Source organism: Melozone crissalis, unplaced genomic scaffold (genome assembly GCF_028551555.1).
Source record: "Melozone crissalis strain CALT ecotype California unplaced genomic scaffold, PUWL_Pcris_2 ptg000005l_1, whole genome shotgun sequence".
In the NCBI taxonomy this organism is placed as follows: domain Eukaryota; kingdom Metazoa; phylum Chordata; class Aves; order Passeriformes; family Passerellidae; genus Melozone; species Melozone crissalis.
In genome coordinates, this window is record NW_026535783.1 from 61,343,755 (window position 1) to 61,362,593 (window position 18,839).

General features: G+C 42.2%; 1 protein-coding gene across 3 annotated transcripts; it reads right to left on the reverse strand.

Moving 5' to 3' along the window:
* Positions 1 to 1,887: 1,887 nt before the first annotated feature.
* ZNF131 (zinc finger protein 131) lies at positions 1,888 to 18,132 on the reverse strand. 3 transcript variants are annotated; one of them, XM_054287659.1, is made up of 7 exons: positions 18,052 to 18,132; positions 14,327 to 14,465; positions 12,846 to 12,947; positions 11,731 to 11,875; positions 9,204 to 9,892; positions 5,628 to 5,758; positions 1,888 to 3,324 (listed from the first exon to the last, which is right to left on the reverse strand). In XM_054287659.1, the coding sequence occupies exons 2-7, from the start codon at positions 14,448 to 14,450 to the stop codon at positions 2,662 to 2,664; spliced, it is 1,854 nt and encodes a 617-aa protein (XP_054143634.1). In that variant the 5' UTR covers positions 14,451 to 14,465; positions 18,052 to 18,132; the 3' UTR covers positions 1,888 to 2,661. The 3 variants fall into 3 exon arrangements, with proteins under 3 accessions (XP_054143634.1, XP_054143642.1, XP_054143651.1); XM_054287667.1 differs by lacking the exon at positions 18,052 to 18,132 and having other exon boundaries at positions 9,204 to 9,426; positions 9,529 to 9,892; positions 14,327 to 17,302; XM_054287676.1 differs by lacking the exons at positions 11,731 to 11,875; positions 12,846 to 12,947; positions 14,327 to 14,465; positions 18,052 to 18,132 and having other exon boundaries at positions 9,204 to 9,426; positions 9,522 to 9,607.
* Between the last annotated feature and the right edge of the window lie 707 nt (positions 18,133 to 18,839).

Genomic DNA, 18,839 nt, shown 5'->3' on the forward strand with positions numbered 1-18,839 from the left:
TTCATGGTGCCGAGGGTTTGCAGAAGCTCGGCTTTAGGAAGATGCGGCATGCTGCACCAGTAACCTCTTGGAGAAAACCGCAGATTTTCTAGGGTTGAGGGGAGTCTGGAGATCCAGCGCAAGCCCCTGCCAAGGCAAAATCACCTGGGTCAGGTGACACAGCAAGGCGTCCAGGTGGGTTTGGAGTGTCTCCATGACTCCACTCCGCCAGTGTACTTCGTCTCTAGCCAAACCAACACACAGGCTGAAACAGCAGCGACGCGCTATCACTGACGCTACCTAAACACCTCCGGCGGCACTAAGCGGAACCTGGAGGGGACGCTCCATCGCCGGCCCCTGGCTGAGCTCCCTGCGGGAAGAGCCGCCCGCCTTCCGCCGGCCCTGCCCGGGCTGCTGCCGCAGCCCTCGGCCCCCCCGGCGCCGCCATTTGCTGTGCTCGGCGGCCGCGCCATTTCCCCGCCTACCGGCGGGAGCTCCCGGTGCTCCGCAACCTTCCCTGCTCCAGCGGGCTCCGCTGGTGGGGAACGGGCACGAAGGACGGCTCTGGCAAGAATCTGGGCTTCAGTCACTTGGAAGGAAGTTACAGAGGAGGAGGAACGGCGTCTGTAGCAGAGTTATTTCTAGAGGAGAGCTTTCCTGTGTGTCCCTCAGGATGAGGAGGGGACACCGGGCTGCCGCCCGGCCTCACGGGCAGCCGGGACAGACCGCGCTGGGCACAATCGCGGAGCACCGCTCCTCTCCTGCAAATCCCCTGAACTGTGCTGGAAAGAGGAGAGGAAACAGAACCAAGAAACAGCCCAGCTGTGCTTACTAACCACGGCCTTGCTGGCAGTAGCATGGAATTGTTCAATTTACCCTCGACTGAAAAACTACACAAAAGTTAGTTTTGTTGATCACATGCACAGTCAGATTGTTCCTTTAATTCCACCGAGACAGACTTTGTCTATATGCATTTATACCTAAAAGGTATAGAGCTCAGCAGCTAACCAAACAGGCCAGTCCCCTCCATGTTATCAGAAGACAAACTGCTTATCAGAAGCCAGGTATAAATATAATAGCTAAAATTTACTCTCATGATCAACGTTGGGCCACATCCTTTCCCCTACACAGAATCTCGTCACAGATTACTTGCATCTCAGAAAACACAAAACATAATTAAAAAAAAAAATGCAAGTTACATTAATCAAATTGTTTGAAATTTTAATTGCAATTCATGTTTTTTTTGCAACAATTTCTCAAAGGCTATGATGAAACACAATAATATTAAATGAAACTAAATAAAAGCACAAATACCAGGAAACAGTTCAGCATTTGAAGATAGAATAGAAAAGCCTGATTTTAACTAAGATCTATAGTATTATGAAGAGGAGTAGGGACTGTCCTTGCAAAAATTCTTCCCTTAATTTAAGGCTTTGAAAGAAAAATTTCTTCAGGAGTTTGGAGCACCTCTAACCTCCAGCAGTAATTAAGACATTCTTAACATCCTTGACCAAACAAGCATTTTCTAAAAGATTTTAACTTTACAATAAAAAGCTATTAACCATATTAAAAATGAGATTGATCCTTAACACTGGAACTTGGCACTTAATTGCCAGTCATTCAGTTGTTTCTAATATATTGGATGAAACAAATAATGCAACATTTAATGGTTGGTATTGTTTTATTTTCTAATATTGATTAAACTATTTACATTTCTACTTTTCAATCCACAGTTTAGCACTCATACCTATGGCTTTTACTTTTATGTTTAGCACATCTTTTTGTCAAGTGTCAGAATTTAATTAAAAAAAAAACCAAGAACCTGATACCATATAGACAAGTCTCTGTTTATGTTTGAAACATATTCATTTTAAAAATGATTACTTATAAAAGAAGCTTTTAGCTTGTAGCTTTTTTCCAAATCATGTTTATCACAGACTATAGCAAGTTCTTCCTATTTTTAAGTGTCCCATTTAGCATGTCCTGCTGCCTCTAAGTGAAGTCTCTTCCCTCCCTCAGCCCCCCGCCTCTAAATTTAATGCAAAAAGAAAATCAGTAACCAGCAATTTCAAGCAAAAATATAAAGCACTATAACATTACCTACACTGCCTTTCACAGAACCAAGTTCTCAAAAACTCTAGAAACTTTGTGGAAATTTAACCATTCAGTGTTGAAAAGGCACAGGACTTTTGTGCTCAGAGACCTCCAGCAACAGTGCTTTTAGCCCAGCCTGAAAGTTAAGATCCGAAAATTCACAGGTACGTAATTGCGACTTACAGCAGAACCCCTCAGATTTTACTGACTCTCCTGCCACAGACATCCTGCAAATTTATATAAGACTTTGCCTCTACTGCAAGAGGAAAAGAGGTGAAATTATTTTTACATAAGCCCAGGAATGGTGTGATGATACAATGATACAAGCTGTTCATTGCTAAAAATCTCACAAAGTTGTCCATGTCTTGTGGTAGTTTCTGTTTCATGGCACTACATGAATGGGGAAGTATTTTTCACTTACAAGAGAAGTTAAATTTTACATGAAGGAAGCTAATTTTGGTCCACTTGTCCAGCTCCTTATGGACAGCATATTGGAAAGGTGACCAGTGACTGTTCAAAAAACCAATGTAAAAGTTAACAAAAATAATTTGGTATTTAATTCTTAAAACTGCAGTGTCATTATGTGTCCTACTCATCCACTTTTGCATTTTGTGTATCCACTAACTGTTGTGTTTTTAAGTCTTCAGCTTGTTCATGATGTTCCTTATCTGCCTCATCTGCTTGATTATGATCCTTTTCTTCTGCTTCTCCTTGATCAACACTTTGATATTCTACTTGTTCAAGGTCTGTTCCATCTATAAGTTCTGCCTGTACTTCTTCCATCTGTATTTGATTTACATGCTCGACATGTAACTGCTCCACATGAACTTCAGCACCTTGTTCAGTCTGAATGTGTTCAACTTCCAGGTAACTAATCTGCACCTGTTCCTGTAGTTCCTCCATCTGTGTGCCTTTCACTTGATTGTCATGTATGAGATCCTGGTGCATCTGTTCCACAGTTACCTGTGCAGGATCCACTTGTACCTGAATTACTGGTAGGACATGCACTTGCTCAACTTGTTCTATTATAGTCATTGACGTTACTGGTTCAGCTTCCATAGCTTCCACTGGAAGAACCTCTTCTGTCACTAACAGTTCTGAAATATTGTGAATTTCTTTGAGATGCCTTCTCAGCTCACTGCCTTGCATAAACCACAGATCACATAAGGTGCAGTGGTTGGGTTTGTCACCAGTGTGTATTACCAAGTGGTCTTTGAACTGATCCCAGCTGTTAAATACGCTGTTACAAACCTGAAACGAAAGATACAGTGTGTTAAACAGTGCCAACAGGAATGTCACAAAATACAGTGCCTATCTGAGATCATGGCTTCACATTGTATAGCTTCTTGCTACTTGGATTCAAAAACTATACATTTTAGAGGTAAAAGCTGACAAGAAAGCTTCAAATGAACAGAAAACTTGATATTTATTTATTCTTTTTTTAAGAATGGTGATCTATTTTGAGTTGTGCATGCATAAGATACCTACAAAATTCACAAGTCAGTAGAGCATTTGAAAGTTTTCTCATCTGATATTCATGTAAGTATCATACCCCAATCAATACATGTCTGCTACTAGAGTTTTGGGTCTAAAAATATTTATGCATTAATAGGGTGCACTGAAAGTGTAATGCAGACTGTTGTTTTACTGACATTCTAGATGCAGTACTACTGAACAACTTTTCCTTATCAGCTTTCACTTGCTGATGACATCGTGAGGTTTAACAGGCTAGGCTGAACTCTCACATTTTGTGATTCAAAAAAAACCCACTTGAATTTTTTCAGCAGATAAAACTTTTAAAACTCCATCCCTCATTCTCTTCCAGCCAAAAGTACTGCCTCAACATCAGACATACTGTTTTCACAAAGCACATGAGCTCCCTTCTCTTCAGCTGGCACTGGAGGTAAATAGCTGGAAAACAACACACAGACTGCAGAAATTAAAGAGATGCAGGTAGAGGAGACAGAAGAGTGGGGTGGAGTCAGGCTTGGAGTAAAAACACCCACAGGCTCAGGAGTCTGTCCATGGAAATGTGTTTCGCTGTAGAATGCAACAAGAACATCCCTTCTTATTAACATCCCTTCACTGTTGACAAACAGTTTTGAAACAGGATCTTCTAACTCTTCATAATTTTCAGTAACTGCACAGAAAGGTGATGGAGGGAGTATCTAACAGGATTAACTCAAGAGCAGGTCTGTGTAGTCAAGACAAGTATCTCCATTTTGCTGAAGTCAGCTAAAAGGGGTTGTAATACTATTGCCACACATTTTTCCCCCAGGCTCACATTTCAGAAGGAGATTACACATACAGTTTTTAAAATACTAATATTATAGATAAGCACTCAAAATTACTTAGTCATATATAAAGGTAATGACTATCAGCAATGCCCAGGCACACAATTACTGTTCTTGTCACACAGAATCTAATTCAGTTTTCAAGGCATACACCTGAAGAGCACAAAAGGACTCATTAAGAAAGCACAACTTTTTCTCATCTTTGTTCAGTGAACAAAGATTTGTTCAAATTTAGTTCTAAAGAGAAAAACTAAAAATTCATCCAAGAATTGCTGCAGTTTCTGCAGGCTGAAGGGACACAAATCCACATTCACAAGATCTGTAAGAGGATGAGGAAGTTTACAAAATGAGTTATGACTTGAATCAGCTCTTTAAAAGTGAAGTAAGATTTATCTCAACAGTTTTTCAGACGTCAGTTACATATAGTGACCAAGTACCCTAGCAATTTCTACAGCATTTATTTTGCTTAAAAAATACTACAGACTGCCATAATAAATTTGAATTACTTTCCAGACAAAATCAGTATGTTTTGTATCAAACAGAGAATAACAGAACAAGAAATTAAACAATAATTTGCATTTTGGACTTTACTTTGGGCTTTACTTTTTGTGAAGCATGCTTAGAAGTGGGAAAGGCCTAGGTCAGTGTATCAAGAATCTTGAAAAAGAAGCAAATGTAAAATGCAGCCTACTCAGAAGAATCTCTACAATTTTAAGTATTGTAAGGCTCCACATCAGTATTCCAAATTTTAAATGGAGATACTTAGATGTGAGGATTTATCTGCATATTGTGGTTGAATGTGATCCTAAGACCTCACTTCTGTCTACAACTTCCTCGTTAGAAGAGGGGTCGGGACAGGCACTGATCTCTTCTCTCTGGTAACCAGTGACAGGACCGAGGGAATGGCCTGAAGTCCAGCCAGGGGAAGGTTAGGCTGGATATCAAAAAAAGGTTCTTCACCCAGAGGGTGTTTGGGCACTGGAACAGCTCCCCAGGGCAGTGCTCACAGCACCAGCCTGACAGAGCTCAAGAAGCGTTTGGAAAATGCTCTCAGGCACAGGGTGTGACTTGGGGTATCCTGTGCAAGGCTGGAAGTTGGACTTAATCCTTGTGAGTCCCTTCCAAACCAGCATATTCTGTGATTCAATGTTATTTTACGGAAGTAGCTCTTAGAGACATAAGCACTCTCATTGCCTCTCCTGTTCAGTCCTCCCATGCTCCTTGAAGGAGGGAGGCACCTAACCTATTTCCATTACCCACCTGACATTCATACAGCTTCTTTCTTCCCTTTTTAGCACCAGCTCCAGACTGACAGGCTGTCAGGTGACATTTCAGTGTGCTATTCCGAGCAAAACGTTCATGGCAGTTTGGACATTCAAAGGGTTTTTCACCTGTTGAGACAGATACAAGGATTTGTATAAGTGTATAAAACCACCCAGTCTTCTTTCAGGTCTCTCTTCTTCCTCTCTTTCTCTCTCATCTAGGTTGATAAATGCACTGTAAAGATGTGGCCAACGGGATTATTCTGCAGAAAAAGAGATGAAAATTGAATATAAATGGGCAAAAAGCTGATGTAGATTCCCAAGTCTCATTTAGAAGAAAACCAACGTAACAATTACCAGTAGCTTTTAAGGTATTTGTGGAAATTATATTACTATTCTGGTAAAATATTTTAAACACTTTATTTCACACTTTTCATCTGATAATAGTTACAATTAAAGAATCAACATAAGTCAATACACAAAGTGACATATTAAAGGAAGAATTTAAATAGTACAACCTTTTATTTTCAGTAATAACAGCTTATGCTTGAAACTGAGCTCCAGAAAACAAAGCTGGCACAGAGTGATTGTGAAATAACAATGCATCAATACTAAAACAAAAAAACCCTGCATCCCAAAATACACGGAACAGAAAGCACAGGGGGACATAAAATTGGCACAAGCAACATAAAAATTCCTCTCAGTTTGGCCATTTCAACCATGGTGTCAAACATAGAAGCCAGCTAAGGACAACAGCAGGGGAAGCTGAAAGTAGGTCTTTTTATCATCCAAGGTACTATGCTGTCATCAAGTGGTAATGAACAAAGGATGTTGCACCATGCACAAACACAATGACATTCAAGCAAATTAAATTACAAAAAAACCTAGAAGAGTGTGTTTCCTCTGAAAGGCTGTAATAACCTGTATAGGTACTGCCACCAACACCACTACTAAAACAAACAGATAATGAACTCCAAAAGAGGCTGAGCCATTTCAGGGAAACCATGAGGATCAATCCTAGCTAGTTTAAAAGCATGCATTTTCAGGCATGCAATACTTATTGGACATTGCAGTGGAAAAACAATCTTCAGAAATATTTACAAGTTCCTAATTAGCTTTTCAAAAGAAATTCACAAGTAGCTGAAGTGTCACTTACACACCTGAAAGCTACAAAAAGATGTTAAATGGTGGGAACATTTCCCTCAATGGTTACAAAATGCTACATATTTGGTGAGTATAGTACAAGAAACGCAGAGGATGCTAAACTGCCTTCAGTGTGGCAGGTCAAAAATCATGGGTTAGTTGACGGGTTTGAAACTAGATGATCTTCAAGGTTCCTACCAATGTAAACCATTCTGTAATTCTGTGATTCTACAGAGCAGGCGTGGATGACCAAAAAGCTTTTGGACAAACTCAAACACAAAAAGGAAGTCCATGGGACCTGATGAGATGCATCTGCTGGTCTTGAGAGAACTGGTAAGGAAGTTGATAATCAACTATCATAAAATTAGAGGTGTGGCAGTCTGGTGAAGTTCAAGATGACTGGAGAAGCAGAAGCACAACCCTTTCAAAACAGGGACATAAAGAAGAGCTGGGGAACTACAAGCCAGTCAGTCTCACCTCCATGCCCTAAAAATCATGGAGCAGATCCTCCTGGTAGCTCTACTGTGAAGACAGGCTGAAAGCCTTGGGATTGTTCAGCCTGAAGAAGAAAAGGCTTCAAGGAGGTCTATGAGGACCTTCCAGTGCCTATAGGCAGTCTACAGGAAGGCTGGAAAGGGACTTTTAAGAGAATAGTTATAATCACAAAGGTGGAATGGCCTTAAGCCAAAAGAGAGTAGGTTTAGATTAGATATTCAGAAGAAATTATTTTCTCAGAGGGTGGTGATGCACTGGAATAAGTTTCCCAGAGAAGCTGTGGTTATCCTCTTTATGAGAAATGTTCAAGGCCAGGCTGGATGTGGCTCACAGCAACCTGGTCTAGTGGAAGGTACCCTGCCCATGGCCCAAGAGGTTCAAACTAAGTGATAGGTAAGGTCCCTTCCAACCCAAGCCATTTTATCAACCAATTACTGCCCCACTGCTATTTCAGTGTAATTGCTGGTATAGTGATTGAACAACAGGACAAAATATTTTAGGACATTTTCTCACAGGCCTTTCAAGTTCATTTTAGCATTCAACCAGTGCTGTACAGAACTCAGAATTTAGAAAGCATGTAACAGAATGGGAGCTTTTTCATTCTCCTTAGGAGACCACAGTTAAATGCTGATATCCATTCTGATTTTAAGCTTAAGGCTTTTGAAAATGTTAAACTGTAAGTAATTAGATTCCATATATTATACTTGTTAGATCAATACATATTTAGTAAGTATTTTGCACCTCTTGTGATATGCTATTTTGCACCCCTTGGTTTGAATCAAAAATACTTTCTTTGCAAGAGCAACAAACATTACATAGTTTGGATTACTCTGGTTATCTGCCACAATTTTTTTTCCAAATAGATTTTTGCTAAGTATTTTTTGATAATAGTTTTTTCTAACTGCTGATTTTTTAGCACCTATTTGAATTGCTTATAATGGAGAAACACTCCCTGCTTTACAGGGAATAAGGACTTCCCAAGGCTTGTCTATAAAAGGAAGTTTTAAGAGACTATTGGGAATAGACTGGACACTGCCCTATATTAATACTCAGCAGTCCCATACACAGATACATTCTAATTAAATTAAGACATTCTAATGACAAGGCTTTAACAATAACAAGCTGCAAAAGAAATAGAGCTGCTACCCTCCAATGAACTTTTACTTATGACTCATGACTGGCATATTACACAAAAACATCTGCAAGATCAAGATGACATATATTTTACATTCAGTTATCTGTGTCATTTTCAATGTCTGTTCAGTCAGCTGACTTTTCAGTGAGATGAAGATGCAATCTCCTATACTAAAAAGAAGAAGGAAGGACCACAAGTCACTTCGTACTCAAAAGATTTTTGCTACCCAGATTTCAAAGAGGCAGATTTCACAGTAAAAAAAGTGTACTATTATGACTAGGAATGTTTTGCCAGTTTTAGCAGTTTTGCATAATTAACCAAGAAAATTCAAATCACAGATGAGACAAGAGCAAATGTGAAACTTTCTAAACATGATGGTACAAGACATAATTCTTTGAGGGTGTTTTATGTAGGCATTTGCTCAGAAGTTCTGTTAGATAAAGAAACTCTCTAGACTGGAAAGGAACATGACTTAAGGGAGTATTTTGAAAAAAAAATCTCTAACATTTAACAGACTTGATAGAGAACTTTCTTTACTACTTTCTGGTTTTAGGTGCCTATTTTTAATCAATTCAATCCCCTAAGTTTCTAACATCAATGGAAAACAAACAAAAAAAAAAATCAATGAACAAACAAAAAGACATACCACCATTTTAGTTATAGCTAGAAGCCAAGCCAAGTATTCCTAGCACTCATGACTCATTGATTTTCTTCAGCATGTTATCTATTTCCCCAAAACATGTAAAAGCCCAAAATACTTGAAGGAAGGCCACAAGCACAGGACTGCAGCAGTGTTCTTACCTGTGTGCTTCCGAAGATGCTCTTTAAAATGCCCAAAATGGTCAAACTGCTTGTCACAGTACTGGCATACATGTATTTTCTTGCCAGGTCTTTGCTTCTTGCTGGCACCACCTTCATCAAGGTGGTAACAGGTGAGGTGCTGTTTCAAAGCACTCTCTCGTAGGTATCTTTTATTGCATCTGTCACATTTGTAATTCTCAGTAGAGTGTGTTTTCATGTGTTCCTTAAAATGGTAAAACAATTTAAATGAACGGTTACATTTCTCACAGTGGAATAAACTGTTCATGTGTGACAGCTGAAGTTCCACAATTTCAATACCTTCTACCTGTTTGCACGAGGGGTCAGTTGCACTATCACCTTCTTCTTGCATCTGGCATTTTCTCTCTCCCTGACGATACTTGCTGGTGATATCTGCCAAAAGAGCCAAAGCAGATTCATCTGATGTACCTGTTGTCTGTATGTACTTTATGGATTGCTCTGCAGAAGCTACTTCTTCAAGAGTTTCAATGCTGTCATCCTCCACTTTCATCGTCCCTTCAGCAATCTCCACCTCAATTTCAACAGGCTCTGATTCTGCAGATGGCAGTGTTTCTGTGATAACATTAGAGGTTTCAGCAATCTTCCTCTTTTTTGGTTTATTTTTACCTTGTGCTTCATTTGATTCTAAGGGTGATGAATTTTCTTTGTTCCTGAAAAACATTTGCATAAACACGGTTAAGATCAATTAACAATGACATAATAATTCCTGTCTAGTAATCTAGGTTCTGCATCCAACACTCCCTGAGTTGTTTCTTGAAGTTGAATGATGACCACATTATCTGTGTGCACATCAGACATATAATCTGATTTGTGGAAGAACTGGCTACAGGAGCTAATTTGTCCTTAATCTACACTCCTTAGTGCAGTAAAATAACATTGTTAAAGCTGATAAAATATTTTAAAGTATTCAATCTAAATAGCTCTGCTTCAATGATACAAAGCATCTAGGAAGAAGAAAAGGCAGTTAACCTAATGACTTATCTAGAAATTTATGAAATTCTCTACTTGGAAAGAAAACTCCTCTAAAATAATGAATTCTTTGGCCTTCCTACTCAGAAATAAGGTTTAAGTCCCTCCTATGCCATTCACCTCTGGATTGTGTGCAACTGCAAGCAGTACTTAGAGAAAATACTTTAGCTGTGACTTCACATGATGCTAATACACGCAAGCGTTAACATATCCCATAATTCAGGGAGGCACACTACTAATAGCTAACATTAAAAAAAAGATGTGAAAGGAGTATTCTAGTTTAATTTCTGGTCTTAAACACAACCCTCAGTTCTGTGCTGTTCTGTCTGCATAAAGCACACACAATCCCCCCTTCCTCCAAAATGTCAGGGATGGCATAGCATCTCAAACAGAGACACAGCTGAGTGGGTCAATGCTTTCAAGTCATCCACAGCACTGCTGTGCTGGAGGTTTTACTACTGATCATCAGTTTCAAAAATAAGTGGCTATCTTCCCATCAAATAGACTGACTAGAGTAAGCTGTGCTTTTACCCTTCTTCTGCACCATGATGAATCCTTTCATGTAATGCACTCCCTGTCACTTCCAGGCTTTCTAGTAACAAGAGACAAGACTCTGCCCAGTATCTCCAAGTCATATTGTCAGATGTGTAACTAACGTGTAATGCAGGCTACAGCTTATAAATGGCACCTTAGTCTATTCATACACAGGAACACAGAGCAGCTAAACCCAGTTTCATATAGCCTGGATTTCTGATGTCTACCAGATCACAGACACATTGCGAGGAGCTCCTGCATCACATACCAAAAGCAACTAGGGTAGCATGCAGAAGGAATGAGAACATGAGAGTACTTTATGGAAGTGAAATGGAAGAAAGGGGATAAAAAACAGCATGATGGGACTGACACCCACTTTTTTAAAGCTAGATTTTGGCATGGATTACAGTTCCTGGTACTGGATAACAGATGCTGCAGCACCATTTGATTGAGTATCGAACCCAGATAAAACTGTTACATTCATTCAAGAAGTTTGAGAGGTTAATTTTACAGCAAGAGCTTGTAAGATCACAGTTTATTCTCTCAGAAAGAGCAGAAAGCTACACGAAATCTAAACACCACAAAACAAAACAAGCACCATGAAATTAAAACAAGCACAAACTTGTTAATGTTGTCTGATTACCAGAGACATGTTGTCACTGCACAGCCAGCTGTCAATCAGGTGTGGGCCATCAGACAGCACAGAGACCAACTATCAGCTACCACAATCACAGCCCTACAACATCAGCAACATGCAGAAGCCATGTCACTTGTCATTGACTTCTAGCCCAATGAACGTGACATTCTTGTTTTACCCTGTGTAATTCTGAAATGTATGTTACAGTAGAACATATGGCTCTACACAACTTAAGGAGGTTCCAGTATAAGGAACAGGACTGCAAAATACTGGCAGTCAGCTCTTGCACAAGCCTTATTGAGACTCTCTCCTTCAGTGCTGGAAGAAAAAAGAGGCTTATGTGCTTACCTGATTTCAAGTGCTTTGATTGCTTCTAGCATCTGTAGATACTCTGCAGCTTTCCAAACATCATTTGCTTCTTCCTCACCTTGTACCATTAGCTTTGCTGTATAGGTGAACTCAATTAGGTGACGAAATGCCATGTTACTTACACCTGTGTACAGGCAAGAGAAACAAGTTACCTTTAACAATTCTGCAGCCTTATCTTCCCAATGAATCTTGCACACTTGCCTGCACACCATTTTGATAACAGCACTGTAGTCACCGGTTTCATAAACGTCACACCCTTAAATGGCTCCACTGAATGGTTTGGGTTGGAAGAGACCTTTATAATCCCCTAGTTCCAACCTCTCCCATGTTGGAATAAAAAAACCTACTAGAGAAACATAGTCTGGAACAACTGTGGAGTTTTGCCATGACAAAGATAAAAGGAATGATAAGATGGACAAAAAGCTGTTTCAGTAATATATAGATTTAAACACAAAAATACTATTCCTGGAGGCTGAAATGCTGCTCTAAGAATTTCATTTCCTCTCTGCCTATCACATAAATATTACCCCATGTTTGCCCTGCTCTTGCATCCCAGCTAAGGCATTTGCCATTGGCCATCACTGAGAGCCTTTTTCAGCTGACCAGAATGGCTTTTCTCTGGGAAAGCTTTTGTGTAGTACTGCTAGTCCTAACAACATATAAAGGGTCTGCCTGACCTAGACTGGACATGTATAAGGGGAAAGAAGGAGGGAAAAAGCACCACATAATCTCACATTTTCCTTTCCAATATATTTAATACTGTTCTCATTTTGATTTTTCTCCAGGGAGTTTTCTTTCCAGTGATGGTAACTGTCTCAGAACAACTCAAGAACTAAGATCTAGAAAGTTAACTTTCAATAGCCAAGCATGTTCAAGTGTTCAAAGCCAGACTGGATATGGCCTTGACCAACCTGGTCTAGTGGGAGGCAAGCCTTTCCATGGAAAGGGAGGTTAGGCCTAGATGATCTTATCATTCTACACTTCAACCCTAAACATTCCATGATTCTATGCACTAGCCTCTACTCAGGATGCTACAGTAATTTCCAGCTTGAACACACAATTCTGAATGCTTTCATTTGCACAAGTCAGATTACCTTCAATCTCCACCAGAGGCTCCTGAGTGAAATCTTGGAAGAATTTGTGGAAGAACTGGCTACAGGCAGCAAGAACTGCCTTATGAGCTTTAAAATGATGACCTGCAAAGGGAGACAAAAAGTTTGGTTTAAGGTAACACCTTCCTCCCTTCATAGTGCACATGCAGAAAAAAAGACCACCCAGTGTAAACATTATTCCAGCAGCATATACAGAGTGATTCTCCTTGTAACATAAGATAGTACTGCAGCTGGCTTGTCCCTTCTCACACAGAACCTTGCTGACATTGCTGACCTCACTAAAGCTCTGCAACTCAACCACTGGAGAAATCACTCACTCACTCCCTCACTCACTCTTTTCAGATATTTAAGAAATGAATTAAGGGAAATTTCTATGCAAACTTTTCTTGCTATGTCTTGGGCTCAGCTCTGTATGTCTCATGTTTTTGTTGCTCCTACAAACTGATAGATGTTATTACCACCGCCAGTATAAACACCACAGAACAAAAGTGGTTCTGCTCTATTCTGTCTTCCAGAGTCTGTATTTCTTCTCCCCAGTGGAGGCATGCACATTCATGGGGCTCAGTGGTACAGGGATAAAGGAAGCCACACAGATTAGAACCACACAGCTGCACACAAAACCAGCTCTGAGTTCAACACATGGATTAGGTAATGACAGAGCAGGAGCAAACATTCAGGAAAAGCACTATCAGTGAAACCGTGGCTGTTCCTGAAGAATATTTTTTTTTCTTCATTTGCTTACCTCCTTCTAATCTGGACTCTATGATCCTTTTTCTTCAAGGGAGCTGCTGCTATCCTTTTAAAGATCAGGTGCAACTCCTTCAGCTAAATCTGTCCTAGTGGACACTGCCTATATTCCCTGTAGTGTTCATCCATTCTAAAATATGTTTGGAATATGAAGCAGACTTAAATGATCTACTACATACCACCTTTTCTAAGGAAATAATAAGCACTTGTATCTTCATCATCCTTTTAAAACAGTTGTTATGCTCTTGGAACATGTACAAAAAGTGTGTGCTTCTACCCTTTTAAAAGTGTGCATTAAAAACATTAAAATAGTAGACAGATACCAGAGAAGCTGCTATGAGAAGTAAATATTATTTCAAGGTGTAGGATTTTTTTTATTTAAACACAGTATTTGTAAAAGTTTTCTGCATGCAGTCAGACAGCTCAAGTCACAGAAAAATATTTAAACAATGTTTTGGGAATCATTAGCACATTAAATATACCACGGCAGTTTTGAAGAGGGCTTCTATCTGAAAACATTTTAGTCTCTTGTTTGGGAAAGCAGAAGCAAAATTACTAACCACTATGATGAAACTTTGCAAGTAACTTGCACACAGGTAAAGAACCAAGAATTGGTTCACAGCCCCATCTGACACGTGACCATGAAAAATCCAAGAGCATCCCAGCACAGCTTTCAAAATTCTCCAATACCAACTAGTTGTCAGGCCTGTACATACCATCGACGATCAGAGTGATATCTGTAAACTGGTCCTGCTCACGTTGTTCATTCAGCCTATCCAAAATAACTTTATAGTGCTCAGGGAATTCCTGGATACATTCCATCGTTTCCTCAGCTTCCATGGCAAAAGGCCTGGTCTGCAAAACAAATGTAGTATGAGAGAAAGAATACTGTGCCAGTCAGTAAATACTGTGCAGAGTCAGGTTATTATACAAATGTGAACTAACTAGCACTTGGCCAGGATTTTAAAACCAATGGAAAAAATTTCTTGCTTGCTTTTTTATCCAGTGTTAGTTGACAGGTAGAAATGGCAGAGTTAAAGAAGTGGAATATTCTTATTTGGACACATGAAGAAACAGCCAAAGTGGGTATTTCTTTATCCTACAGATTCAGCAGGGATCCACCACCCTCAGTGCAAATACTACAGGGATGCAACATCTCCACAGCTACTCATTCAACACCACTGCAGCATAATCTCAGAATCTTCATACAGTCCTTGCAATCCTACCAATCCAATGGGTTAACAGACAGTTCTTTAAACTTTATCTTTAAACTTTTATTTAAGCCACACTTTGCAGCTCATAAACACAAGTTGTTTACTTCCTATAATAGGGATATTATACAGCAGCAATTTTTATTGTCTGAGTGCATGACAACTGCCAAGGATTTAATCTACTCTCAAGCTTATTCATCCATCCTACTTACACTTCTTCCTCTGTAAAGCGAAATATTCTTTGCCAGCCTTTTGATGTATAATGCTTGCAGTGAGGCAGCCCTTCCTCCCTTACTAACACAATGAACATAGCTGGGGGTGGGAGTTGCAGAGGATCTCAGACCTGGAGAGGTCTAGCAGAACTCGGTGCCTGTGGATGAGACAGTAGTCTGCTCCATATGCAGAAGAACCTCAGCAGAACATCCAAGTGCTTCAACGAAAGCACTTCACAAATTTTTCACAAAAAAATTTACCTCCGGGCAAAATTATTTCAGATCCATGAAGCAATGCTCATTTTCAACTCCCACACTAATGTGGCTTACACTTTGAATGCTGCAGAAAATAAGAATTACGGAGTTCCTATTTACACCACAAAACACACTTCTTGTCTCTCAGAAAAAAGTCACCCATGAAGAAGTTGTTTTGCCAAGACAATAAGTAGAGCAGACGCAACTACTTAGGGAAGTCCAGCCCTACCTGTTACTGCTATGCTATCAACCACAGAAACGCTGCCCACAAAAGTCAGATTCATTACCTAGTGTGCAAAGAGGCAATAACTACACACATTCGAGGGGACACAGATTAGCGATTTCAGAGCTGCGCAAGCCTGGGTGCCCCGTGCAATTCCACAAATCAAGTACCCAACTATAAAAACTTTTTGCTAATTATACATTTTAGCAAGCAAAAGGATTAGTGTTCATTGGTTACAAGTAGCATAGTTCTGTAATTAATTAGCATTCTCTTTTCTACTGGTTAATGATTTTCTTGCTTCCCGTGCTAATTAGTCCACATGCTCAGCCTCCCTCTTCTTTGGGATCAGGAGGCTTCATGGGTTGGTTGCTGCAATCTTCCCCAGCTAGAATTACCTGTTACCAAGTTGGAGCCAATTCCAACACAATTGCTAAGTTTGCTTTATTAGTTTGCTCCTTATTTTGAGGTTTTCGCTACATGTCCCTGTAGCCTCTAAATTCCAGATCCTTTGTGTCCACTATCAGTGGACACACCCATTTTCGCAGGCTTTGTTAGCCTGGCCTTAGGTCAGAGATCACTGAAGTATGGCTTCATAAGCTTAAGAAGGCCATTTTACCCACAAGTAATTTGTTTTTCTAACACCTGGACGTTACTAAGAGCTTGTCAGCCACTCTCTATATCATGGATTAAATCTCCTTTCTAGCTGAAGAGGCTTGACAGCACACAAAGATCAAACAGCAAAGCAAATCCTTCCTTAAGAAAATTCTACATATTCCGTATTTCACACCGGAAACAACTGCCAGTGTCTTCAAGTGGGCAGAGGAGCCCAGTCTGCAAGGGAAGATGATGTGGAAGGGAGGGGAAATGCTGCTGCTGCATTCTCTTCACCTCATCTGTAACGGTGGGTCTAAGACAGACAACCAGAAATTCCTGCCTTCCTTTCACCATCTGGTATTTCACATAAAATCTCATGTGGGAAGATGTCAGCTACATACTTCACAGTTTAATTCCTCATGCCGATTTTTGACACATTATAAAAGGGCAGATGACTTGCAATTGAAAGCATAATTGCTAAAACCAAAAATTCGATCTCCAACTCACATGATTTTCATATCCCATAGTTTTTGCTTTACTTCTAAACTGACTGTGGGGATATCTTAAAAGAAACACCCCAAAACTCAAAATAATAGAGCAACTTTAGCCTAGCAAACACAAGATACTTTTAAAAAGTTTCTTTCTCAGAATTCTTACAAAACATAGTAAGAAACATACAATTTATGTTAGGCAGTTCATTAATTAACACAGAACTAGTAAAAACGTGAGTTTACTGCGTATCTAAATGCTGTTGCAGCATTCATTGAGCATTCTCATTTTGAAAACCTCGGTCACACTGCACAAAAAGGCCTGACAAAACAGCACATGTTCAGTAAGAGCGTGACTGCTTTGGAGAAAAGTGTGAAAAGTACAGTTGGGAAAATAAAGCAGCCGAGGAATATGGACAGAAGCGATCCAAATTCCGACTTATGAGTGGGCTCACAGATGAGCGACAGAGAGTGGACCGCTTCAACTGTCTGTGCAATTTCCTTGAAAGACTCATCGAAATACGGCCTGAGCCTTATGAGCCTGTAACCCGGCACGCATTTCACGTGATGCGCATATGATTCCCCGAGCTGCTTTTATAAATCCGCCCCAGTGAAACATGCTATTATTGCTGCTCTCCTGGGCTACAGCAGGAGCTGCTCGGACTCCGGGCACCAGACGTTAGGTTGGCGCACACGGGTCCCAGAGGCGTGGGCGCCGGGGCAGCTCTGGTGACCCGCAGGAGCCGACGCGGCGGCCCACAGCACCGCCATCTTGGCAAAGGGGGAGCCGCGGGCCGGCCAGTGCAAAGCAGGAATTCCTCATGCACACTGCCGCACGTTCTCCTCAAAACCGACGCTCAGGCATGGCGCAGGCACAACCCCGATTCCGATCCTGCCCCTCGCCCCGCAGCGCGGACGCGGGATCGGTGCCGCTCCCGCCGGGATCGTGAGCACAACGCCCGCTAGGCGGCGTCCCCACCCCCGGCCGCCCCACCCGGGGCTCCCGCCACCCGCGCGCGCCTCCCGCGGGCTGCGGCCCGCGCGCCCCGCGGCCACCCGCAGCCTCATTGGCGGTCGACGGTGTCATTCAGCGCGACCCCCGCCAATCGCGAGGCGCGGGCAGCGCTCGCCCCGGGCGCAGAAGCCAATGAGCGCCCGCCGAGTGCCCGGAGCGGGCGAAGGCGGAAGGCCTGGCCCGCGCCCAGGGCTCGCCGCGCACAGGGGAGCCGGGCGCGGTGCGGGTGGCATCGGCAGGCACGGGGGTCCCGCGGGGCGCCCCGAGAGGGGACCTGACCGCTGCCGGCCCCAGCCTGGCGCGCGGTAGCGCCGCCGCCTCGTTAGTCCTTATTACGTCATCAAAGCGCGCATTAAATCGATCCCTTTTCAATTCCCGGCCGGGTCGCGGCCCGACGACGCGGCGCCCCGAGGGGTGGGGAGGCGGTTCCGCCGGGGACTCACCGTGAGCAGCTCCTCGCCGCGCCGCTTCCCCCTCCACCGCCGCCGCTTCCTGCTGCCCGGCACGCTGGAAAAAGGGGCGCGCGCCGGCCAATCCCGACTCGCATTCCCGGCCTGCCCCGCGCTCACCTTCCACGCGACAGGGCGCGCGCGCGGCGGGGGCGGGGCCTGGCGGCCAGGGGCATACCGGGAGTTGTAGTGCATTTGTGTGGTGCGCCGTGTACTGAGTGACGGAACGGGTCGGGCTGGAGGGGACCAGAGCGGGTCATGTATTCCAGCCTCCCTGCTCAAGCAGGATCATCCAGAGTGCAAATGAGACTCCACAGAATCTCTGGGCAATCTGTTCCAGTACTTGGTCACATGTGCTGTAGAGTTCTTCCCAATGTTCCGGTGGAATTTCTTGTGCACCTCTCACTGCCATTTGCCTCTTGTCCTTTTGCTCGGCAGCACCGAGCAGAGCCCGGTCCTGCTCTGTCCCCTCCCTGCAGACACTGAAAGACACTGATGGGGTCCCCTCTCTGTTATCTCTTTTCAAGGCTGAACAGGCCCAGCTTCCTCAGTCTGTCCTCATAGCAGAGATTCTCCAGCCCCTTCTCGATCACCTTTGTTGTTCAACTCTGTTCCTCTTGATGAAGAATGCCTGTGTCTCTTCTTCTAGATGCACTTTGCAGTTACATTGCAGTGCATTCCCTAGTCTGGCATGGCAGAACATTTTGAAGGGCTGGTGTTAGGGCCCCATACACCCTCACAGACCGGACTCATACCCACAGGATTCCCTTCATCCCACGTCC

Bases quoted from the DNA above. Each gene is read 5' to 3' on its own strand.
- ZNF131 (XM_054287659.1), bottom strand. From the start codon at position 14,450: ATGGAAGCTGAGGAAACGATGGAATGTATCCAGGAATTCCCTGAGCAC. The intron at 11,876-12,845 runs GTAATCTGACTT...GCCTGTACACAG, and splicing joins GCCTCTGGTGGAGATTGAAG to GTGTAAGTAACATGGCATTT. The intron at 5,759-9,203 runs GTAAGAACACTG...CTGTCTCAACAG, and splicing joins GCATCTTCGGAAGCACACAG to GTGAAAAACCCTTTGAATGT.